At 42.8% G+C, this 25,776-nt stretch overlaps 1 protein-coding gene across 5 annotated transcripts in view; it reads right to left on the reverse strand.

The window, feature by feature from the left end:
- The window catches only part of hdac4 (histone deacetylase 4), a 588,646-nt gene that overhangs the window by 110,700 nt on the left and 452,170 nt on the right, over nt 1-25,776 (reverse strand). For all 5 annotated transcript variants that reach the window (XM_060930285.1, XM_060930286.1, XM_060930288.1 and 2 more), the window contains 4 exons: nt 12,851-12,979; nt 12,606-12,718; nt 9,038-9,154; nt 8,336-8,540 (listed from right to left, as the gene is read on the reverse strand). In XM_060930285.1, the coding sequence (XP_060786268.1) occupies nt 8,336-8,540; nt 9,038-9,154; nt 12,606-12,718; nt 12,851-12,979 (564 nt within the window). The remainder of the gene's footprint in view (nt 1-8,335; nt 8,541-9,037; nt 9,155-12,605; nt 12,719-12,850; nt 12,980-25,776) is intronic.

Below are 25,776 nucleotides of genomic sequence, written 5' to 3' on the forward strand. Positions count from 1 at the left end.
ATCCAGTTATCCATCCATCCTCCATCTACCCAATCATCCATCCCCTCATCCATTCATCCTCACATCCCACAGCCATCATTCATTCATTCATTCATCATCCAATCTATCCCATCATCCATCCATCCACATTGCACAGTAAAGCTGAACTGCAACTCCATTACTTGATTTGTACAAGACAAGTGTACCATCAGTGTACAGTGTTGCCATAAATACATGAAATGTCTGGAAATTACAATGTAAAGCTTCACCATAAGTTATAAATACACTACACAGAATGTTTTATGTTTGTTAATAATATACAAAAGATGAAAATGGATTAATAATTAATAAAGGCAGTTTAGGTGCCCCAATACGGATGGTGCATGGATCTGCAGGGTTCAAATTGGAATAATGCATCAGTAGAACTGTACAGGTTAGTGCAAAACACCAGTGTTGTCTTCAAATGCGCTATACAAACACAAGTGACTTGACAGGAAATATACAGCTCACTTGGCTTGGAACATTATTTAGTACTTGACAGAAAATACAATGAAAATGTTCCTGAGTAAGCTGACATGCATCACAACCCCTTTCAAGCCCGGAACCAAATAAAACGGAGAGAGAGAGAGGATGCTGAGCTTCAGGTATGCATTTAAACTCGACAGATAAGTATGCGTTTTCTTTTAAGGAACATTTCAACCACAATTTTGTCATCTATGACAGCTACCAACCAGGAAGAGGGCAAAGGCCAACATGGTGCCAGCCAACCACAAGCTGCGTACCACATTCGAAAATAGCAAAGCGCTATTTGCCCTCTTCCACATACTAGAGCTCACAGAACACTGCAATTGGCTGGTGCTCTGGTTGACAAGTGAAAGAAAGAGAGCATGCTTGTCCTCCCATCCACACATCACAGCTAAGTTTGCTCCTGGCCAGACTGGAGCATTGTTCGGATTCGAACTCACAATCTCCTGATGATAGAATGAATGAACAGTTTCTTGCTGCACCACTATCTTCTAAGAGCCAGATAAATCTGTTATCAAGGTTCCAGAGAATCATCATAAGCTGAAAAAAAAAACCCTCAAAAGTCTCCTTAAATGCCATAAAAGGAAACCGCATTAATGAAAGCATTGGTTTTTTGAACAACAGCTAAGCATATTGTAAAGCTATAGGAGGCCCTGATTATTGGCAGTGATTTTTTTTTTTTTTGTCTCGTGTGTGAACACAGTTTATTTGTAATGTGCAATCATGCTCCCTTGGATGCCTCTGGAAGCGTCGGGACGAGAACGATGAGGCAAAAGCTTCGAGATCTGCTTGGAGCTCCAGATCATGTGCTTTTAGCCTCGGTCACAACCGGCCGTACTGTACGTGCTCCTATGGCCGGTCTACGTGCAAAAAACGCAAGAAACACACGGAGGGCGTGCGTGTGACGTGCTGATTTTCGAGCCGTAGACTGGCCGCAGAGGTTCTTTGTCATGTCAAACAAACTCTACGGGCGCTTACGTTTTTTTTCAGGTTGCAAGACAAACTTACGGCCAACGTGCGTCTTTCTCCACGAACAAAAAAAAACGCAGCGATTTGGGAAACGCCAAAAATCGCACGGCCAAAAAAATCGTACGTCCGGTTGTGACCTAGGCTTTTCTCTTGTACTGAGATTTCAGCGTTGTCCGTTCATTCAATTCAATTCCATTCCATTTTATTTGCATTGAGCATTTAACAATAGACGCTGTCCCAAAGCAGCTTTACAGAAACCTGGATGTAGATTTCGATCACTAATGAGCAAGCCAGATGTGAAAACAACTGCCTGGAGTCTACATGAGGAAGAAACCTTGAGAGGAACCAGATTCAAAAGGGAATCGGTCCTCTTCTGAGGATAAAGATTCAAAGGCTGATGTTTATAAATGGTTTAAAGAAATTGACCCATCAGATCAGACAGGACTCGGTATGTATATTCAGCATTCAGTAATGAACCCAGCCAGTCTGCGCTGCGTGATGTGGCTGTGAAACAGAGATGACGCCTCTTGACTCTTCCTGAGTGGCGCTGTTTAACGGTGCTACTCTAAGGTAAAGCACAATCAACACTGCTCACCCTCTCCGCAGTGTCTCTGTCCTGTGTGCACGGATTTCAATAATCTCTCGAACAGATGCGATGAGGTGGAGGAGAAGAGCTCAGCGCAGTCATGATACAGAAGCGAGTCCATGTGAGCCAAGAGTAGACTACATCACCGAAATCGCTCTCTGTCGGCTGGGCAGAAGTATCGACCTGCGTGCTGCTGTCATGCCGAGCTCAGTGGGAGGCTAATTAACATTGTCTATGACTAATTTCATTAAAATAAAGTTCCTTAGAGCCAATCAGCGCAAATTGATGGCAATTTGTAAGGGATAATGCTCATAAAGTAACGCTTAGAGCGAAGACGTACATCCAGCTGTGAGAGCAGAGCTTGATACTTCACTAAGCCTCCATTTTATTTACTGAATTGATCTGTTTCACCAATGAGAAGGGTTCGATCTGATTTAGGGCGTTAACTGGACATTTAATAACCAAGAACTTTGCCAAAAAGAAACCAATGGATTTATTACCCTGTCCACACTAGGGATTTTGTACCGATACGAAACTACTTTCGTACTGCAACACCTGTCCACACTAGCAACTATACCGGTACTGTAGTGGTATAACTGTATCGGTACGAAACCCACAAATGTATGGGCTTCGTACCGGTACAGTAGCGCTTCGCTGTAGTGTGGACAGATGAAGCGGCTCTGTATCAATACAAATATAATGCGCAAGCGCAATGAACCATTCCTACGTCTTCCAGGTTATTCATACAATACAATACGCACACGCTTTCCAGCTGTAAATAAAACGTCAAAATGGTTCAAAACGACCGTGGAGCTACATGGAGCAAAGAAAGGGGGGAGAAAGGGAGAGGAGGAAAGAGTGAGGAAGAAAGGAGGAAGAGGGGAAAAGGGAGAGAAAGGGAGGGGAAGAGAAGGAAAGAGGGAGAAAGGGAGGGGAAGAGGGAGAAAGTGAGGTTCATTTTCTTTGTTTCTTTCTCAACTGCCTCGCGCGTTTTATACGATTCGACTGAATAAATGACCACCAGAAATACAGACTGTACACTGACAACAAAAAGCGCACACACGTTGGTTCATCCGCCATATTCTCGGAAGGGCGGCACGGTGGTGTAGTGGTTAGCGCTGTCGCCTCACAGCAAGAAGGTCCTGGGTTCGAGCCCCGGGGCCGGCGAGGGCCTTTCTGTGTGGAGTTTGCATGTTCTCCCCGTGTCCGCGTGGGTTTCCTCCGGGTGCTCCGGTTTCCCCCACAGTCCAAAGACATGCAGGTTAGGTTAACTGGTGACTCTAAACTGAGCGTAGGTGTGAATGTGAGTGTGAATGGTTGTCTGTGTCTATGTGTCAGCCCTGTGATGACCTGGCGACTTGTCCAGGGTGTACCCCGCCTTTCGCCCGTAGTCAGCTGGGATAGGCTCCAGCTTGCCTGCGACCCTGTAGAAGGATAAAGCGGCTAGAGATAATGAATGAATGATGATATTCTCGGAAGGAAGTTACTCGGTAACCACGGAAACATTTCGCGCACGCGCATTTCAACTTCCGTGAAAGAAAACCGCAAACATTTCTCGCTAGTGTGGACAGACGCACTAAACTGTACCGGTATACTTTGTATCGATACAGTTATACCACTTTCGTACTGGTATAAGTGTGAACACAGCATAAGTTTAATATTAAATGTTGTACTCTAAGCAGATTTTTTTCCCCTGCCATTTATAGACTCTGTTATAAAAGTACACACAAGGCTCATTAACAAACAGTTTTGAAATCTTGGCACGGTAATGAAACTGAAACCACGTTTATTTGAACTATTTGCTGGTAAAATGGTTTAATTTTATTCAGTATATTAACCCTCGGTATTTTCTGGCTCTCGAATGATTTTGGCATGCTCTGATTTTGTCGTCAATTTCAACAAATCTCAGCAGTATTTTCAAAGTCATATGACTTTTTTGTGTTCAGCACAATTTTAGCTACAATAATAACTCTGTAGTCTGTATGTCATAACTGTACTTAGATAAATGAATAGATAAATGAAGATATTGTAAAAAGCAGATTGAGAACGGTGTTGGAATGTGTGGAAAAAAACACGACCTTACCCGTTGTGACGGACCGTTTTGGTCACTTGAAGTGATTCTGATCAGTCTTAGGAATGGATCAAGCACAAAAACTTAAATCTGCTCCATTGATTTGGACAATTAACCGGCCATCAAAAGATGTATGTCCTATTGTTTTGGGATAAAGGATTGGCAGTGGGAGGGGTATTCAATGAGTAGAGTAAAAAATTCCATTCCACTCAACGAGAAGAGTGAAAACCTTTCCCACTGCCAACTCTTGATCCCATCAGGTCACGTCCCAATGGGACAGGTCTTGTTTTTTTCACACATTCCAACACAGTTCTAAAACCGCTTTTTACAACAGCTTCATTTATCTGCTATTTGACACTATTCAGTGTGTCTTGAAATTAACTCTTGTACTATTTTACTCAGTTCAGAGCCACAACCAACTCTGTTACTCGGTTATACAATTACTCTGTAATTTTGCTCCCACTCCAACTGCAAATTTTGCACTCTCAACTCAAAATAGAGCAAAATTAACTGTTTTTGAGGAAAATACTTTAACTCTGGAAAAATAATTGCTCCGTCATGTTTCCTGTGTATGCACTACAGCACACGCATATCAACCGATCTGCTCATAATAAACAGAAGAAATATTTACACTCACTCACTCGAGTTGATCGAGCTAGATCGAGTCAAAGTTAAAAAAAAAAAAGGGGGGGGGGGGGCGGGGGGCACCGCTCATCATCAGTGTCACAGTTCTCAAGATCGAATCGCTGTCCTGAATCATGAATTGATTCGCTGTCCTGAATCATCCGAAGCACATAAAATCCGCGTGTCGTCTCGCAACAAGTTTTACCTCCAAATAGCCTAAACTATGGCTGACGGATTTTATCCTGTGTACGGTGGGCGTTCCCACCACGAAAGAGAAACCAATCGAAACAGAAGAGAGAAAGTGATTATCACACCGTTACCATGGGAATAAGTCTTTTATGAATCCGTAAGTTGGTGCTCAGTGCTCCGACTCCGGTGTGACTGAGGAAGGTGACAAGTTTTATGTTTCATCTAATTTAGGTAATTTAAAAACGATAATATTATTTGGCAGTGGGCACATAGGAAAGTCTAAAGTATGAAGTTTGTGTCAATATGTTTATCATGAAAAAAACTCGAAGCTACTCACCTAAATACATGACCTATTCATTCTAAACCTGTCGAGCTTCGCCGGCGAAGCTCTCGACCCCAGAGGGTTAAAAAATGAAAGTGGATCACGTGCTGCATTTCTTTTATAAAATAACTGTCCCAAATGTTTTTTCTTTTTTAATTTTGAGAAATTAAAGGTGTGCTTCAAGGTTTTTAAGTAATAATTACATTCTTGCTGCTCTTAATAAACTAATCTGTTCCGACTGCTGCAATGAATTAACATTATTTACATGTTGAAATAACATTTATTCTCCTAACAGCCTTGGTCCGGTATAGCGAGGCAGCAAGCCCCGCCCCTTGCTTACCCTGTAAAATGACGTGCTTTCCGTTCCAAGATGGCACGGTAAGCTGTCGGAGAACGACTGGGATAATGATGCGCCTCCTGAGTTTTCCGTTTGTTTTGCTCACAGCGTTTCTTTTTTTAGGAACTGCTAGCCTGCTTGTACAGCGATTTACAGGATTCTGGCGGAACTGGAAAATCAAAACTAGCCTATTTGTTGTGGAAACCAAAGGGGGAAGAACGTTTCGGTTCCTGTGCCTAAACTGGAGTTATAAAAACCGGAGTGGAATTTATGCAGCCGGGAAGGAGCACGCAAAACAAGCTGCAATTGCGAGGACTTTAAATGTGAGTGTATGTGAGTAATGCCCCTTTTCCACCAAAGCAGTTCCAGGGCTGGTTCGGGGCCGGTGCTTAGTTTGGAACCGGGTTTTCTGTTTCCACTGACAAAGAACTGGCTCTGGGGCCAGAAAAACCAGTTCCAGGCTAGCACCAACTCTCTGCTGGGCCAGAGGAAAGAACCACTTACATCAGCGGGGGGGCGTTGTTGTTAAGACTGACAACAATAGCAAGACCGCGAAATATCGCCATTTTTACGCGATGAGAAGCAGCAGCTGTACAAACGTGAAGTCATCCATTATTATTATTGTTGTTGTTGCTTCTTCTGTGTTGTTTTTGCTTCGATATTCGCGCCAAGGTTTATGCAAACGTAGCGACGTAACTGACATATACAGCGACGTAATGACGTGGCTTCCCTTAGCACCGTGAGCTATGGAAAAGCAAACTGGTTCTCAGCTGGCTCGCAAGTTGAACGAGTTGTGAACCAGCACCAGCACCGGCCCCGAACCAGCCCTGGAACTGATCTGGTGGAAAAGGGGTATAAGTGAAACTGACGAACTCCGTTTTGATGAACCGTTGTCTGTACATGATGCTGATGAACTAAGTAATACTGGAACTGAACTGTGGTTTATGGATTGATTATTAATAATACAAGTGCTGAATTATACAAGCGGTTTTTATCTTTTGTGGTGTAAAACCGGGTACTGAATTGGTTCATTCGCATACATGGACACGGTCATTTTCACTAGATTGTTTAGCCACTTAAGAAAAGGATTCATCTGAAACTGCACGTGGATACATGAATTATTGCATTTTATTTATCGCCTGGCACCCTGGCTACAAAAAAAAAAAAAAAGAGAGAGAAACGTTACCAGATCTGCTAATTCCTTTTGAAAATTTTGATCACGATTATCATAGTTTCTGGTTTCAGACAAACTTTATGACCTTACATTTAGTACAATCTAGAATATTCTCAATACCGGTGCACAAAAAGTACCCAGATTTCAAGGCTATGAGAGGTTTTAGTTTTAAAATACAAACAATACTGCAATAAGGAAATTCACAAAAATCTTTTTAGTCCTCCGTCAATCGTGGACATCACTTGAAATCATGTTACACTGCCCCGATATTATCTTACACCTGATTGTTTCTGTTTAGTGGACCGAAAGCTACTGAATTCAAATCCAATTTTATTCTTTTTTTTTTAATAGAACAATTCATGAATTTAGGTCGACGTGGCCCTAAGGGCCAATTTATGCTGACAACCCAGTCTTCGCAGATGGCGTCTGCGTAGCCCCCCCCCTTCGCAGACGCTCTGCGCGCACCTCCCAAAAATTGTGACCACCGCAGAAGCCTCGCAGACAGCGTCGCAGACAAGAGGGCTCTGATTGGTCCACTCTACATCCGCTGTACACGCACTTCCGCTTCCCTACTTTCCCGGTTTGGTTTGTTTTCACGACCGCCATTTTTAAAAACACGAGCGAAGATGGAGCAGCACGAAGAGCGGTTGATCGAGGAAGTGAGGAAGTGCATACATCTATACGACTCCAGTTCTAGTCATTATAAGTAACCGGAGGATAAACACTCCACTAACCACACCCACCAACTACTCCTAGCGATTTTGCGACTTCGCGCCCCCTTGCGTTGTGGCGGTGAATAACATCGCACACGCCTATTACTCCCCGCTCAACGATAAATTACAACTGTCTGCGAAAAGCTATCTGCGAAAGCCTTGTCGCAAGAGCATGCAGAGGCCTTAAACTCTCCGCTATTTTTTCCTGCTTCACCATGACGCAGTACAAGATCCTACGTCATGCTACCATCACGTGGTGGGCTTTCCCCGTTCGCGCAAGGCACTGTGGGATACAAATTTGAAACAGGAGAGAAAAACGGAGGACGTGAGCGTGCGAATGAAACATGAAAGACCGACTACAGTAACGGAAAGAAAGCGAGAAGAAAAGACGTTATGTTATATACGACGGAAAGGAAACGCAGGACCAAACTAATAAATATCGGCGCTCAGCGAGCACCTCGGTGTGATCAGCTGTTCGTTTAGCGACAGAATAAAGTAACTATCAATGCATGGTTCAAAGGTAAACCTGTAGAGGGCAGTAATGCAACACTGTGGATGCCAGCTGCCGTAAAACCCAAAAGAAGAAGGTGGTAAACCTGCGCATGCGCACATGGACTTACTCGGTCTGCTTGACTGCACGAAGCGAGCGATTTCATGCACATTATTTGCTTCAATCCCCTCAAATTAAATCACTTCCCAGCCACAGAACGGCCTGTTTTTTTTTTTTTTGAGATATTACAGAAATAAACCTTTATCACAATGACCAAATTTCAGAGGGAGCTAGAGTTCACCGATTTTATGAAATCGAAAAGCCGTCTAGCTTTAATATTAAAGTAAAACACATGCCTGAAACCAGGGGATTCTGTGACTGCTCCAGCAGGGCCATGTGCTGCAGCAGAGGGTTATGGGCAGAGCCTCCCTCTCGCTCCAAGGCCGAGGCAGCCAGATAGGAGGGAAGGTGGGCTCCAGCGATGAACGGAGTGGTTATGGGTAATCCGGGCTGCAGGCCTGCCATCGCCAACCGCTCGCCCTCCTGCTGGCCAGACGCCACCTGGTGAAAGACAGCGACAAGATGCAAAAGCGCAAGATGAGCAACCGGCGTGTGAAATGTGAATGCAAAGAAATGAAAGGTTAATAAAAGTTCCAAAAAGTCAAGTGAGAGAGACTGTGTTTCTCTCAAAATCAATACGAGTGTTAGATTTGTATTGGGGGGGGGGCCGGCGTTTGCGTCAGCGAGCAGCAGTCGGTCATTGTCTCTCAATGGGTCCTTTCTGAGATGGTCGTGGCGCTGAAAAGCCACATGCAGCACACTGACGGTCTAGACAGGGGCCTTCTATGAGGACTCTTCAGCTCAATGGCCGATCAGAGACAAACGCGGCGGCAGAGAATGGGGAAAATACGTCAGAGAGACGGAGAGAAAGCATCAGGAGCGATATTGACGAGGCAGGGAGCTAAAAATAGACAGAGTGAGAAAGATATGCATGCGAAAGGGGGAGAGGAAGCGAGAGTGAGAGAACGAGTGCGTGAAAGAGAAATGGAGCCACTCACAGTGGTGGAGCCGGTGGCTGGCAAGCCCAGAGTGATGTTTGGGAGGGAGGGGGATGTGTACAGAGAGATCTGGCTAACTGGACCCTCTCTGCTGGCAAGACGCTGTGCCAGGGAAGGCTGGAAAAGAGCAACACACACACACACACACACACACACAAATAAACGCTGTGATCATAACTAACGGCTCTGTGTGGTGGTGGTGGTGTCAAAACACACACGCACTCACTCTCTCACACACACACACACACACACACACACACACACACACAGCACAATCTCGGCACTCTAGTGCTATGTAAAGCAGCAAGATGGCTGCTGGATAATGTCTATATTTATTCTGTCACACTTATTTCGTAAAACTGGCAACAAACTAGTTTCACTCTCATTTTAAAGCAACAGGAAACAGCTTTTTTTTTTTTATTTCATAGTGTACTTTAACAGTGTACCTGTATGCCTTCTACTGCATAAACACTTAAAACAAAGCAAGACTTCTACTTAAATCAGCTGCTCGTCTTATAAAAGCTGAATAGAAACAGAAGTAAATTTCTGATGAATGAATGAATGAATGAATACACCAACTACAGCGTGCAATCAGACAGGAGCTGTGTCCGAAATCACTCACTCAGTCATTCGCTACTCCTTGGGATCTTGGGAATTCTACATAGATGACTATATAGAACAGACCTGGGCATTTTACGGCCCGCGGGCCGCATCCGGCCCTTTGGTTCATTCTGACCGGCCCGCGTAAGGTTAATTAGAAATTACAAAATAAATGTATTTTATAATTTTACCCCATGCATGGACTGAATGTGCATTGCTTTTATTTTGAAGTTGTGTTCAACAAAAACGCAATGTGTGCGACATGAACATGACATGAAATCCCACGAACCCTAATCCCGCGATAACTACTTCCGTAATTTGTCCAGACCAACCACAAACTTGTACGTCATCCTTCAAACGGTCCAGCCAATCACATAGTGTGACGTCACCAGCAGGCGCCCGAGCCGATCTGTAGATCCGATCATAGGATGTCTATGGATCCGATACCTACACCGAACTGACACGGCATCATTATTATAATACGATGTATCTTGCTTGATATTTGGAGTAGAAAGACAATATTGTGATGTCTTTATTGTGTTTTGGGGTGAATGTGACTGAAAAAAAAAAAAAAAAAAAAAAAGGTACAAACGTTCACATTTTGTTAACCATTGTTTTGGGAAATTTGATTGAATAAATGACATTTTTTGTAAGGCAACCTCGTTTCTTCCATACTCTTACCAGTCTTAGCAGCTTGTAAAAACAATGTTATTTATTGTTTTATATAAAGAAATACAATTAATATTATGCAGAATTTAGTTCAGCCTTTTGGTCCGGCCCTCCACAAAATTTTCTGTTTCTCATGTGGCCCCATGGAAAAAATAATTGCCCACCCCTGATATAGAACGACAAACAAAAAACAAATACTTTAATAACTTTCGGACACTACTCCGCTGCGCTGTTATTTACGCCATTACTGTCGCACAATTAAAACGTGCCGGATCAGTCGGCTGGTGGGTTTTCAAAACAATAAATACCGTACGCGCGTGTACTTTTGTGACAAATCCATATTACACTGAGCGCATTTCCCACGTTAATAAATACAAAGTACAGTGGTGCTTGAAAGTTTTGCCACTCACAGAGGTGGAATATTGGATTATTTTCCTCAATAAATAAATGACCGAGTATAATATCGTTGCCTCATCTGTTTAACTGCCTTCCCTTTATCTACTTTTAGGACTTGTGTGAAAATCTGATGACGTTTTGGGCAGTATTTATTTATACAGAAATAGAGACGATTCTAAAGGGTTCGCAAACTTTCAAGCACCACTGGACTTTGTGTCCGCCGCATCTTTCAGTTCTTTCAAATCAAGGCTGAATACTTTCTTTCTTTCTTCTTCGCCGCTGCATTTTATTCAATCAAATCTGAGGCTTTTGATTCATTCCTCCCTCTGCACTCTAACTTTTATCCTTGTATTTTATCTGTCTTATTCTATTTTAGTTTATTTTCTGCTCTCTTACTATTTTTAAATTGTACTTGAACGCCCGTTTATGATGCGTTTCTTCCTCCGGCCGTTCACCCCCGTTCACTTACATTAATACTAGTGCTGTCAAGCGATTAAAATATTTAATCGCGATTAATGTCGTGACTGTCATAGTTAACTCGCGATTAATCGCAATTTAATTGCACATTTTTGTCACATGAAAAACCATTGTAATTCTCTTATCAGCATAAAAAAATGAATGGGCTTGCTTTGTACCAATGTTTTTTTTTTTTATTGCAGAGCATAACATGTCTTGTCACAGCCACTGCGAAGTCGGGCTGGAGCCGCCGATGGGAAAACGAAACCTAAGCCGAGCACCGTGGCTCTTCGTCCCGAGGCGCGGGGCGAGCGCGCCCTGCCCGCGCTGGTTCTTTGGGGGGAGGGCAGAGGACTCTGGCTGTGCGTGGCGTGGCATTACAATCTAGCTGCTATCGTTTTTCTAAGCAAAGTCTCTGTTCCAAGTTCCTGGCAGTTTCAAAAGCTTATGAAAAACCTACATCATGTCACAGAGCGTTAATCTCGCGATAAAAAAAATTATCGCCGTTAAAATTGAGTCACGTTAACGCGATAATAACGCGACATTTTTGACAGCACTAATTAATACATATTCTCTCGTTGCTGCACCGGGTGCTCCTCTCTGTCGTCTGGCATTTTTCTTTCGGCGCGACCGCAATGCATGACGGTACACTGCCGTTCAAAAGTTTGGGGTCACCCAGACAATTTTGTGTTTTCCATGAAAAGTCACACTTTTATTTACCACCATAAGTTGTAAAATGAATAGAAAATATAGTCGAGACATTTTTCTGGCCATTTTGAGCATTTAATCGACCCCACAAATGTGATGCTCCAGAAACTCAATCTGCTCAAAGGAAGGTCAGTTTTATAGCTTCTCTAAAGAGCTAAACTGTTTTCAGCTGTGCTAACATGATTGTACAAGGGTTTTCTAATCATCCATTAGCCTTCTGAGGCAATGAGCAAACACATTGTACCATTAGAACACTGGAGTGAGAGTTGCTGGAAATGGGCCTCTATACACCTATGGAGATATTGCACCAAAAACCAGACATTTGCAGCTAGAATAGTCATTTACCACATTAGCAATGGATAGAGTGGATTTCTGATTAGTTTAAAGTGATCTTCATTGAAAAGAACAGTGCTTTTCTTTCAAAAATAAGGACATTTCAAAGTGACCCCAAACTTTTGAACGCTAGTGTATATATTGCTTGGTTAGGGCCCATCGGTTGTACACTACTCTTCACGATGCATTGTGGGATACTATGGGTCCGTTATATAGGGTGTAAAAATTCTCACTGTACATTCAGACAGCAATGCAAAATGGTGAACTCACTATATAGCGAGTGATTTTGGACACAGCGATGTTGCATGTACAGACACTGAAGTCATGGCTTCACCTGATAAACAAAGCGATCAGTGATTTAAGTTCGGAGCCGAGGCTGAAGTATCGTGTGAAATGTGCGCTGTACCTCCACTGGACTGTTAGAGACTGAGCTGGTGATGCCGTTCTCGTTAGTGATGTTGTTGGAGCTGTTGTTGGGTGAGCTCGGGCCAGAGCCGGGTGCACTGTTACAAGCTGATTCTTTATTTAAAAAAAAAAAAAAAAAGATGGATACAAGGTCTGATCAGTATTGCAGAACTGCTGTATGAAATTCACTCTAACGGGCTTCTCTGGAAGTCTCCGATTTGTAGGTTTTGTGATTGAGTTACTCACCGGTCACGTCCAGAGAACGTTTCTTGGCCGTAGTTACAGGACCGTCCCTCCTCCTCAGCAACGGGCTGCTCCGTCTCTCCGTCACCTTCTGCTTCAGCCTGGAGCGCAGCTTCAGATTCGGCTCGGACGCTGCGGGGAGCCCAAGCACACACTGTGTTCACATTGTAGGCAGTCAGATCATGCTCAAGTCCTTCCTTTTTTCCGACAACATAATCCGATACTAATCTGCTCGCCCGTGTTTATAAAAGATATCACGTTAACAAGGTGCTAGAAGATGAAAAGCACACACTTCACATTATGTTTCAAGTTAATCTCTACCAGAGCAACACTTTGAGCAACCCTGCGCCAAAAGTTAATTAAGTCAAGCAGAGCCGGAATATAACTAGCATTGATTTTGAAGAAATGTGGGGACTTCAGACTGCGATGCTGTAGTTTCGGAGTGTGCACTGGGCCATGCTACAGTATGTTGGGCAAGAAGCAATAGGCTGTGTGAAGCAATAATCCTGGAAATAAGTGTTTATCCACACACTGTTCACTTGACCATTGGCGTTTCAACCGCTAATCCTCCTGTCTCCATTCTTCTCATTTAGTGGACCAACCCTAACGACCCGCGATTAGCATGTGACCATGGGTCAAATATCCAGTGGCCAATAATAAGTGCATTCAGAGATCATTAATGGGGTTCAAAGCCCACTGGGTTTTGGTCACTATTAAGTGCGGTCAGTAGCAACTGAGTAACTGACCATAAGCACCATCTTCCCACTGTACACACCCATTTAGAAACACTAAGTTAGACCATAGATAAACCTGTCTTAATGCACTTCTCTAAAATGTCCAGGTTCCATAACTTGAAGTACTTTCCAAAGAGCACTCTCTATTAAATAGCTGGGTCTTGCGGTTGCGATTAGCAAACTAGGTGAATGTAAGGGTGGCACTTCTTGGAAGAGGCAGGACCATTCCCAGACATCTTTGTTCAAGAATGTAGTGCATCCTGCCATTAAGACCGTGCATTAGTCAAAGACGAGGAACACAGCTGCCAAAGACTGAATTAAGCTTTGCCCTTTGCCTTCTCGAGAAAGTGCACTAATGGCAAGAAACTAGCTTTTCTTACCCAAGCTAAAGGAGTCGTTAAGGTCACACAACTAGGATGTTTTATGACAACGACCAAAGTTTGCAAAATGTACCCTAAGTAGGGGTTGACCGATAATCGGCCTGGCCGATATATCGGGCCGATATTCTGCATTTTTAGGGTTATCGGTATCGGCCATAATTTCCACCGATATGCCGATAACATGCCTTTTTGCACCCATTTCGTTCCTAACGCGACTGTCACTGCACGTCCTTTCCTGCACTCGCCTCTCTGAGTTCAAGAACACGGTCCCGTCCACCACAACATCTGATTTGTTTGGCACAAGAGATATAGCCAATCGACACGCGTAGCTAAACGCTGTGAACTGTTTCAATGCGGCCGTACGGGCACTCGGGCAGAAGCAGATCCCACTTCAAGGTAAGGACGCGCCGCTTTTGCCGCAATAAGTCACAAACACACAAGTTGCAAAAGCACAACATCATTATATGTTTACATTCTTCATCTACTACTCGTTAAAATTGTCCATTTGCATCTGTGTAGCCAGGCAAACTTAGCTTACGGAAGGAAGCACTTGAATTAGCCGACAACCAACTAGTCTCGCTGAAACTACATGTAATGCTTCCTTCACTACAATATAATCCTCCTAAATTGGGAATATTAGGCTTGGGCATTAAAAGCATTAGAATGTAGATGGTTACTTGCTGTTAGATAATAGGGAGTGATCGCCTACTTTATGTTTGATTTTACTTTTTAAAAAATGCTGCAGGCAGCTCCCTACACTTGATTTGTTATTTAAAAACTACTTGAAGTTGGTAAGTCTTACTTAGTTCTTAGTGTAAAAGAATCCAGAGTGTATTTTCATTTATTTTCCACTGAAAATGGTGAGCTGTAATATAGTAGGGAGGGATTTTTTTTTTTTTGGTGAATATTTATTTTATTATTATTTTATTTCTCATTTTATTCTAACTAATGTTTGACTTTATTGTACAAATGCTGCTGGCATCTCCCTGCACAAAATTTCATCTTCAATTTTACAATTAAACATACATTTCATGGATATGAAGGTCTGTGCCAGTGTGTGCTATGTTTAATTTCATGTGAATTATAATGTTTACATATATCGGTTGCACATATCGGTTATCGGCATCCCAATTCCATAATAATCGGTATCGGTATCGGCCCTGAAAAAAACATATCGGTTGATCCCTAACCCTAAGTAGCACCAGCATCAAACTAGTATCACTGACAAAAACTAGCACCTCTGTTAAAACTTCTAACATACAACACAAATTTACAAACCATCTACTCGGAGAGCGTGCGCTGTAATAAACTCCGATGAACGCTAGAAAGCAATAGATAGTTTTCACTGACGTCACGGCATCCGGGGAAAGCCCTCCAGCCGCCATCTTGTGGGGCAAACAAAACGGACCATCGCCATTACCGGCTACGTTATCTCGGACGAATTTATAAAGTTATATAGTCAGTTTTCTAAAATAAAGATCAATGTCGGCAAAATCAAGCAAACAGAAGTATATAGATACATTAGACGACATCTCACGACAACGGTATGCAGCCAAACTGGCCTTGATTGGGGGAATTGACCCCTACGAAGTGGACAAAGATGCATTTTCAAGTGACTATGCAGGGCTGCCAAAGCCTGAAACTGCCAAAGCCTGCTCCAAAGCCTGAAACTGACTATATCAAACTTTAAAGGCTGTCTGATATATACAACTTTATATATTCACAGCGCGCCTTTTGTCGGATGCCGCCTTTTTCACGGCTGAATCGCGCAGATCCGATTTTTTTTTTAAGGGGGGGCGTTGGAGTGTCTGATTATAATTTCAAAGTAAATTCTGTATTAAAATTACTAAATAAACAAATCCGTTACAGTCCATGAAACAGGAAGTATAAGGATGAGAAAAAAGCAGTTTAAATCGGAAAGCTGCGCACATTTGCGCAGTCCTGCATACCGCTCGGGCTGTGCAAACGTGCGCAGCTTTCCGATTTAAACTGTTTTTTCTCATCTTTATACTTCCTGTTTCATGGACTGTAATGGATTTGCTTATTTAGTAATTTTAATACAGAATTTACTTTGAAATTATAATCAGACACTCCAACGCCCCCCCTAAAAAAAAAATCGGATCTGCGCGATTCACGCGGCATCCGCCAAAAGGCGCGCTGTTTGCATCCCAAACACAAATCAAATCATACAGAATAGACCTAAAATGTTTTTCAAAAATGACCCTTGCGTGAGTGAAGTGACAAGTTTCAAATAGAAACATGACAAACGAGCGATATTAAGTGTACATTACAATGTAAACGTACACTCAGCGGTTCCAGTTAGGCATTCTCCAGAGAGAGTGTTCACATGATGTTTTGGTTTCCAAAAACAAACTTAAACACAATTGATTGTTTGTTTAAACAACTTACCACTTATAAAATGATCGGAGCAGACTTTGCTGTGTTTGGAAGGCTGATAATCCTTGCGGTTGATTCTCGCAAGCCATAGATTTCTCCTTTGTATGCTGAGTTTCTTTGTTTGCTCGTCTTCGTGCTCCCGTACAGTGGGAATTCCATAAACGCGCCGCTTGACTTCATCATCTGACCTATTACGACAGCCGTGAATACAACAGGTGTGCACCATTGCTAGCTTTAAATAGCCTGCTTGGGTTCTTTTGAAGACTTTGTACTCGCGCGTTACAATGTGTGCTCAGTCACCCGTACGGTAAGCTTGACCCGCAAGATGGCCGCCACTAGGGAATCCCCGACTCTGTGACGTCATGTGAAAACTATCTATAGCTTGAAAACATCTTTGGAATAATCAAGTGTGCAGAGGTCGTTACACTTTTCTGCGCTGGAATATTGATTGGAATAGAGCCGGCTAGTGTGTAGCTATGGCTAGCAGCCAGCAGCAGGGCATCGCCAGCTTGGACTTGCTGACTTTGATGTGGGTTTTACATGAGCAATCGCATATTTGCTAAAGCGGTTTGATATCTGCTGAGGGCAAACGCATAGGTTTTACATATACACTATCATGCTGTACATTGTACATGAGAAAGTGATGGGCAATGGTGAAGTAAGTTTGAGCTAGCCATATCAGAGTATTAGTTACTTTGTGCGCACCAAGAGCTTCACTGTTCTCCGTAGAAAATACTGGACCTTTCATATTTTTAATTATTATACATACGGGCCACTTTTTCCATGGAATAAAAGCATGTGTTCTGTTCCCTTCAAGTGGGTTTATTGACGGCATGCAACACTGTTATCATACCGCTTATCCTCCATGTATTATGCCACTCTCCCCAGCAGAGAATGAGCGTGCAATATAGTTATTATATTACACGTTGTCAAGACAACACAACGTCATGTGCGAAGATCCAATGAAAAAACTTTTCTGTTGCGCATGCGCACAATCATTTCTTTGTCTGCCGGGAGAGAGAGAAGACGGGGTTAATTCAGTGCTCGGTTTAAGCACTAAATAAATAAACTGAAACTAAAGACGCGCCGAACACCCAAAAGGCTACCAAAACTTCATTATATATTCTTCACGCATATTTATAAGAGAAAAACAGACCAACGGACATCGAAACGCCGGAAAAGACACACATCGGAGGCGTAAAACGTCCGTGCTAGTGAACGACTGTCAGTTTGTTCACAAAAATGGCCGCGAGGTTTGCTTCATTAAAAGCCAAAGATTGAAAGAGACAGACACGCTGAACACCCGAAAGACGACCAAAACTTCCCTGGATATTCTTCATGTTTATTTACAAGAGAAAAACATACCAATGGACATCGAAAAACTGGAAGAGAGAGCAATAGCAGAAACACTGTCAAAGTTCTACTTGGAGGTGAGGCAAGGTGACGGAGACTTTTACAAGAGGACTTCACTCAGCAAAGCCCTTTTGTTTTGAACAACTGCAATGGAACAATTAACTACGACCAAAAGTAACTGTGAACTTGAACTGTCTACCTGGATATAGCTTGTATATAAAGTTGGGTTGTTGTTCAGGCTTTTTGGACTTGTACCATTTTTATTGTTAGAACTTTGATTGGATTGACAGAACATTGAATTACATTCGATCAGAATCAGCATTCAAAATTGGTAAGTTACCCCCCTGTTCTTAACTTTTTGTAAAATCTATAATTGTTCCATTGAATGTGTATGTATAATAATAATAATGGCTTTTTTCGTGGTATATCATATATATTCCATTCAGCTACTCGTCTTCGACGCGTTCGATATCATGCCAGCTGAAGGGAATATATCTGATCGACCACTCACCGTCAGCCAATAGTATTTAAATATAATATAGTTTGTTCTATTTTCGCCCAACTTGGTCATGTGCCAATTCCCACCCACTAGCCAGCTCTACAGCTACAACCCCAGTTCCAAAAAAGTTGGGATGCTGTGTAAATTGTAAATAAAAAAAAAGAATGTGATAATTTGTAAATCATGGAAACCCTATATTTAATTGAAAATAGTACAAAGACAACATATCAAATGTTGAAACTGAGAAAATTTTATTGTTTTTTGAAAAATATATGCTCATTTTAAATTTGATGTCAGCAACACATTTCAAAAAGTTTGGGACAGGGGCATGTTTACCACTGTGTTGCATCACCTCTACTTTTACCAACACTATGTAAACGTTTGGGAACTGAGGGGACCAATTGCTCTAGGTTTGAAAGAGAAACGTTGTCCCATTCTTGTCTGACATACAATTTTAGTTGCTCAACAGTTCAGGGTCTCCTTTATCATATTTGGTGGTTCATAATGTGCCAAATGTTTTAAACGGGAGACAGGTCTGGACTGCAGGCCAGTTTAGCACCTGGACTCTTTTACTATGGAGCCATGCAGTTTTAATATGTGCAGAAAGTGGTTTGGCATTGTCTTGCTGAAAGAAGGAAGGCCTTCCCTGAAAACGATTTTGTCTGGATGGCAGCACATTGCTCTCAAATGTGTATATGTCATTCAGCATTAATGATACTTTCCCGGATGTACAAGCCATGTCATGTGCACTAATGCACCCTCATACCATCACAGATGCTGGCTTTTGAACTGTGCACTGATAACAAGCCGGATGGTCCCTCTCCTCTTTAGCCTGGAGGACGTGGTGTCCATGATTTCTAAAAAGAATTTCTACTTCTGGTTTGTCAGACCTCAGGACAGTTTTCCACTTCGCCTCAGTCCATCGTAAAAGAGCTCAGGCCCAGAGAGGTTGATGGTGTTTCTGGATATTGTTTATATCTGGTTTTAACTTGCATTTGTGGATGCAGTAATGAACTGTTTTCACAGACGATGGGTTTCTGAAGTGTTCCTGAGCCCATACAGTGATTTCCACTACAGACACGTGTCTGCTTTTAATGCAGTGTCACCTGAGGGCCTGAAGATCACAGGCCTCCAGTGTCAGTTTTCAGCCTTGTCTCTTGCATACAGAGATTTCTCCAGATTCTCTGAATCTTTTAATGATATTATGGACCACAGATGATGTGATCCCCAAATTCTTTGCAATTTTATATTGAGGAACGTTATTCTTAAATTGTTTGCACTGTTTGCCCACGCAGTCTTTCACAGAGCAGTGAACCCCTCCCCATCTTTACTTCTGAGAGACTCTGCCTCTCTGGGATGCTCTTTTTATACCCAATCATCTTGCTGACCTGTTGCCAATTAACCTAATTAGTTTTTTTTTTGTAGCATTACATAACTTTTTCAGCCTTTTATTGCCCCTGTCCCAATTTTTCTGAAATGTGTTGCTGACATCAAATTCAAAATGAGCATATATTTTTCAAAAAACAATAAAATTTCTCAGTTTCAGCATTTGATATGTTGTCTTTGTACTATTTCCAATGAAATATAGGGTTTCTAGGATTTACAAATCTTTACATTCTGTTTTTATTTACAGTTTACACAGCAATCCCAACTTTTTTGGAATTGGGGTTGTACTAACCCGACAGCTACTGTACGTCTGTGAAGGTTCTCAGTCACCCAGGTCATCGTAAACCGTAGGTGTTAAAGAAGGCAACTGGACTTGCCCGAAATCCTTGAAGACGTTTCACCGCTCATCCGAAAGGCTTCTTCAGTGCTGTCTGACTCGTGGTGACATACCTGGAACCCCCCAATAGTCAGACAGAACTAAAGAAGCCTTTCGGATGAGAGGTGAAACGTCTTCAAGGATTTTAAGCAAGTCCAGTTGCCTTCTTTAGCACCTACGGAACTCGACAACGACTAACTTTCCTTCGAGACACGTGAAGCTAACCACCACATCTTTTCAAACTGCTGCTCATGAGGCTGCATCACAACACACTCAAGGAAAGCACCATCTGCCCTCTTCTGCAAACACGTCATCACAGACAGCCATGACACAGTGACTAGTGTTGCTTTGATTGACGACAGACAGAGTACCACCATCCATTCCACCAAGACCGCAATGACAATTCCGATTATTCTTGGACTCCTTGGACAAATAGATGTGGCATCATTGGGATTTGAACTCCCAACAATATGGCAGATGCTTATTTGTTGCACCATTAGGGAGCCTTCTGATAGAAAATGTCTCTGTGGATTTGCTGAAACAAGTATATTATCATAAACCACTCAAAAAGCACTGCCTTAAGAGAACCGATATGTTTGAGCGCCATACACTGGGTTTCAGTGTGAAACCTCTGCAAGACACAAGACGAAGCCTTGTAGTTATGAAGTTTATTAAATTACACAGGCATGAGGGTTTTACTGGGAAATACGCTCCTTGCATTTTTTTGTACGAGCTACATCCGGGACACGGAGAACCAAAACCGTGACAAATCTCTGTACGTCACTTGTGAGAAAATCGATGAATTGTTTTGATACATTTGGGTACTTTTTGTTTGTGAATGTCTCTATATAAGAAAAAGAAAAATCACAAGTTGGCTTGAAGTTTATCTTCTCGTGTGAAAAAAAATCTAACGTTTTTCATCCGAAATACGTCGTGGATCCGGGGGACATAATTCCCGAGATTTCACTCCGATGCCGTCACTCCCAGTGTTTTCCTAATGACTAGACGTGCGCTGTCAAAATGGTGAACTGGTTCAAAATTAAATTTCTTTTGATTAACCTGCGCATTTCTTTTGTGTAGATGTGTCCATATAATATAAAGTACGTTACACAGTGGTGCAAAGTCAAAGTTTATCTTTGCATGTTGAAAATATTTTCACTTGTTCGCTTCACTCACTTGTGAATATGCTCACCACTTGAAGATAAACTTCATATCTTTGCACAACCGTGTAATATCGTCTATATACTGTATAATGGCACCAAGGTATAATCCAGGGCTCTGTTCAGTCTAATTGACAGAATATATCATGCAGGGTTCCTACTCTAAGTCCAACCATTCATCCGTCCATCCATCCATTATCCGTAACCGCTTATCCTGTGCAGGGTCACGGGCGAGCTGGAGCCTATCCCAGCTGACTACGGGCGAAAGGCGGGGTACACCCTGGACAAGTCGCCAGGTCATCACAGGGCTGACACACAGACAACCATTCACACTCACATTCACACCTACGGTCAATTTAGAGCCACCAATGAGCCTAACCTGCATGTCTTTGGACTGTGGGGGAAACCGGAGCACCCGGAGGAAACCCACGCGGACACGGGGAGAACATGCAAACTCCGCACAGAAAGGCCCTCGCCGGCCACTGGGCTCGAACTTGGAACCGTCTTGCTGTGAGGCGCCAGCGCTAACCACTACACCACCGTGCTGCCCTCCTGAAACGTGAATTTCCTTGACTTTGACTGACTAAAAGGCTGAATTTCCATAACCTACAATGAACGGGAAAAACAGGCCATGTTTGTGCTGAACCGACAAAAACAGCTTTCGTACTTCAAACCCATCAAACTGTGAGATGTATTTACTAGTTCACAGACTAAGACCTAAAGTTTTCGCTGCTTAAACAGTGAACTAACCCGATAAAGAAAAAAAAGATACTCCATGGAAAACAAATATTCTCCATAGATTGGCGGAGAAGAAAAAAAAAAACACACCCCACAAACGGAGGACTTTCCAGACTTTTTAAAAATTCCATGATCCATGGGAAGGAATCCTGAAGATGAGTGCAATGCAGTAGCCACCCAACACTCGATGGGAGAGATTCTTACATTTTTAATAAGTCTCAACATCTGCTTTCAAATAAATGAAATTACCTACCTTCTTTATCAGAAGCTGTCCAAGTTTACTGCCACTGATACGTTTCCAAGCTTTTTGGGTTGTTAATATCCTCCCTGTTGCTAAACACTCAATAATATAACTAAAAATAGTCCTGGACACTTTTATATCTACACTATAAAGAGGAAAGGCTGATGTAATGGCACCATTTTTTAGCAACTTCTCATTTTACACGTTGCATTCGTATTTATCATAATGTTTGTTACACGTTTTTTTTTTTTTGCACACATCCTGCACAAGGCATCATGGGACTTATTATTGGAATATTGCAGACATCCACTGAATGTTATTACCTGCTGTAAAAACAAGACTAAATTGCTCTGAAATTCACACACAATGCTAGCGTGCACTACAAGGGCTTGCAGATATTAAACCAGTGAGAACACTGCGGTGTGTTCAGCCAACATTGGATCCCAAGCAGTAATAAGAAAGGATTTACAGCCGGAGACCTTACCTCACCTCGTGCTGTCGCTCGACACAGGGACGCTTTTGTTACGAGAAATGTGCTTCTGTACGGATTAGCCTATAACATTCTCTTATAAAAAGACAGAGTAACGCCGCATGGGAGGACGTCTCAAACGCATACCATCTGGGCTCCCTGCGTCTAACTACTTGCCAATATTGGGTGTAGATAACATGGCAGAACGAGGAGGATAGAAATAAAAAAAAAAGTGATGTTGAATTTCAAAGCCAGGCTTATTTTGACCTCCTGCAGTAATAATAGAAAACAGAAAAGTACAGCTCAGCATGGCCTCCTGTAAGTGTGCTGATTAGAATGCATAAAACGGGTTATTAATCAGATACTAAAGAGATCGCAGTTGCATGAGAGATGGTTATCTGCGTGCACCCTGGGTAGACTCTGGATTCCGAGAAGGCAATTGCAAAAACATTACCAGGAGAATAGCTGTGGTAGCCTTGTTGATGTTTGTCTCATTGGTAAAACCAGATTAAAAGGCTCGCGTACGCACAGCTGAAATGAGTTGGAGCAGCTACGTACCGTAAGTACACAGCGCAACGCATCAGGTTCTTCACAGGGCCATAAAACAAGAGCATTAGGAACCCAACTGTTGATGTGCGCCTTGTATTTTGGCACAGGTGCTTAAATAAACGGGCATTAAAAGGGTGATGATGATGGAAGCGATGCCGAATTGTTTATCGACCATTTCTTCAGTATCCGGTCCGGTTTAAGCTCAAGATGTGGAAATGACTCGGACTTTTCACGAGCATTAAAATCAATCGGAGTTCATGTGCTCGTTAACGCTACATTAGTTCATCAGAGGCTGAAAACCTTTTATGCACTGATGAATAACTACAGTAACTAGTTCTTTGAGAAAGTGATTTCCTCTGTTCTGGGGGTCTCCTCATGTCTATCTATTTGGGCGTCATGAAGGCACATCAGGGGAAAGGAGGAGTGTCATTCTTGCATCTGCATCTGACATGGCTGAGGAACGCGATTGACAAAGATGAGGAGATTAAAAAAAAAGAGAGAGAGAGAGAGAGAGAGAGAGAGAGAGAGAGAGAGAGAGCAGAAGGAGAGGCGAGGAAAGTCATTCCCCCCTGCACTATAAAGCCTGATGAAGGCTGATGAGAAAGCTCTGCAAGAGAGTTTAAGTGCCATCAAGGACACGCGGTGACTGTGCCAACTACGGCAAGTCACCAGCTGAGTGCAACAGAACGAGCAGGAAATGATACACAAGTCGTCTGCTGAGATCCATTCAATAAGCGCTTAGCGCTGTTCCAAAGAGTTCGAATCAGGTGAACGAGCTCCGAGAGCTGTTCATGGTCTAATATAAGGGAGGAGAGCACACAATGTACTGTGTGAGGAATGAGTATTGTCCTCAGCAGCACTCAGGGCACCATAATGGCTCCCTCTCAAGGTACTGTCGTTTGGTAAACAAATACGTGGAAACGGTGAGCAGCAGACTTCTCGAGAGGACACGGAGATGTGCCTGAGAAGAAGTTCTTCAGGTTCTGATTAAAGCTGATCTGGCAGAAACATTGCCAAGGAATATTCTTATACGGTACCGTTTCTGTTGGGGTTGGGCAAACACAGGCAACTGATGGATTTGCTTGAGAGAGAGAGAGAGAAGTGCTGCAACACACAGCCATGAGGCTGCAGAGAACAGCAATGACAGCTACTTACTTCCTTTATTAGGACGCAGAAAACATACTGATCTACAGCGCGTCCATCGCATTGCCATGTTTCGGAGGCCTAACATTAACGGATGTAGGATTGAGAAAGGTCCTGATTTGAAAAAGACTGGTGTGGAAATAGCTTGCTTCTGTTTTATGGTTTGAGCCCTGCCTGTGACAGCGGAGTGTGATGGCACTCGGCGTCAAGCAGGGTTACTGTTATGGTACCACCCCTTCCCTCGGAATTAATACACCTGTAACAGTGGTGAACCGTTACTATTCGAGCTGGGACCAGGGCTCAGCCAGACACCAAAAAAGCAACAGGGCAAAGGATTTTGCGAGGGATTGGCGGCAGGTCGCTCCGTTGTGTGTAGCTGCCGATGTTGATTTTAAAAGTGAATTACACAGCGAAATGAATACTTCAGTCGGAGTGAAAAATCCTGGAGCGAGCGTGCAGCGTGGAAGAAGAGTCTGGAGACAGAAATCTTAGTTTCTCGGTCGTTAGCCTGTGCTACTTGCTCTCGACAGCACTGGCCTGACCGCTTTATTAGCGTTCGCTAGCACTACTGATGAACGCTACACCGGCTGGAAGATAATTTCACCTGCTGCGCCGACGCCACCGAGTCGCGGTTAAGCTCGTGTTGGACTTCGAGGACGCCTAGGGCGATACATTTTTGGTCCCGTCCACTATAAATTAAAATCTGATTGGTTAATTCATCTGTCACTTCCTACGTAAATATACACTGCCACGGCCTTCTGTCCCGGCAATGACGTCCTAACCAATGAGTGAGCCAGCTTTCATTTCTGAAGCAAATCTGATAGAAAATGAGGCCAAATAAGACTTAGAAGAGAGTAATGATCATGAAATTATGAAAGAATGAAAGAAATTAAAAATAACATCTGAAATGCTGATATGTTTGGGCCGTCTCCGAAGGTATAGAAGGCCCTGACGGTTCCCCTCTGGCCTGTAATAAATCCTGAAGACTTTCCTATATTGTGGAAAGCTGACCGTTACAAAGTGCCGACACTGGAGATGACTTTTATAGAAATAAATAAATAACTCAGAAAACGTCACCGTATCAACGATTATACGTTCTACTTTGTTAAACAGCACAATTTAAATCCATTTATTATTAGTCTTAGATCATGTCAATTGTCCACCGTTCAACTCCCTGAGCAAGCTGTGATGATAAAAATGACCGTGTATTCAAACCTGCGACTTGCCTTGCAGTAGGAATGACTGGAAGAGCTGTGGTTATCAGCTATTATTATACAAGACACGTTTTCCATGGAATAAAAACATGTGTTCTATTCCTTTCTCGCGGGTTTCATTCGTTTGGTAGCATGCAATATTGTCATCATATCGCTTATCCTACGTGTATTACGTCACCCTACCCAACGGAGAATGAGCGTTGAATATGGTTTACGATATCGCACGGTTGTCAGGACAACATGGCGTGACACGTCGGACACGTAAAACTTCCGCGCTAGCAAGTGACTGT

This window comes from Neoarius graeffei, chromosome 9 (assembly GCF_027579695.1).
Source record: "Neoarius graeffei isolate fNeoGra1 chromosome 9, fNeoGra1.pri, whole genome shotgun sequence".
NCBI lineage: Eukaryota > Metazoa > Chordata > Actinopteri > Siluriformes > Ariidae > Neoarius > Neoarius graeffei.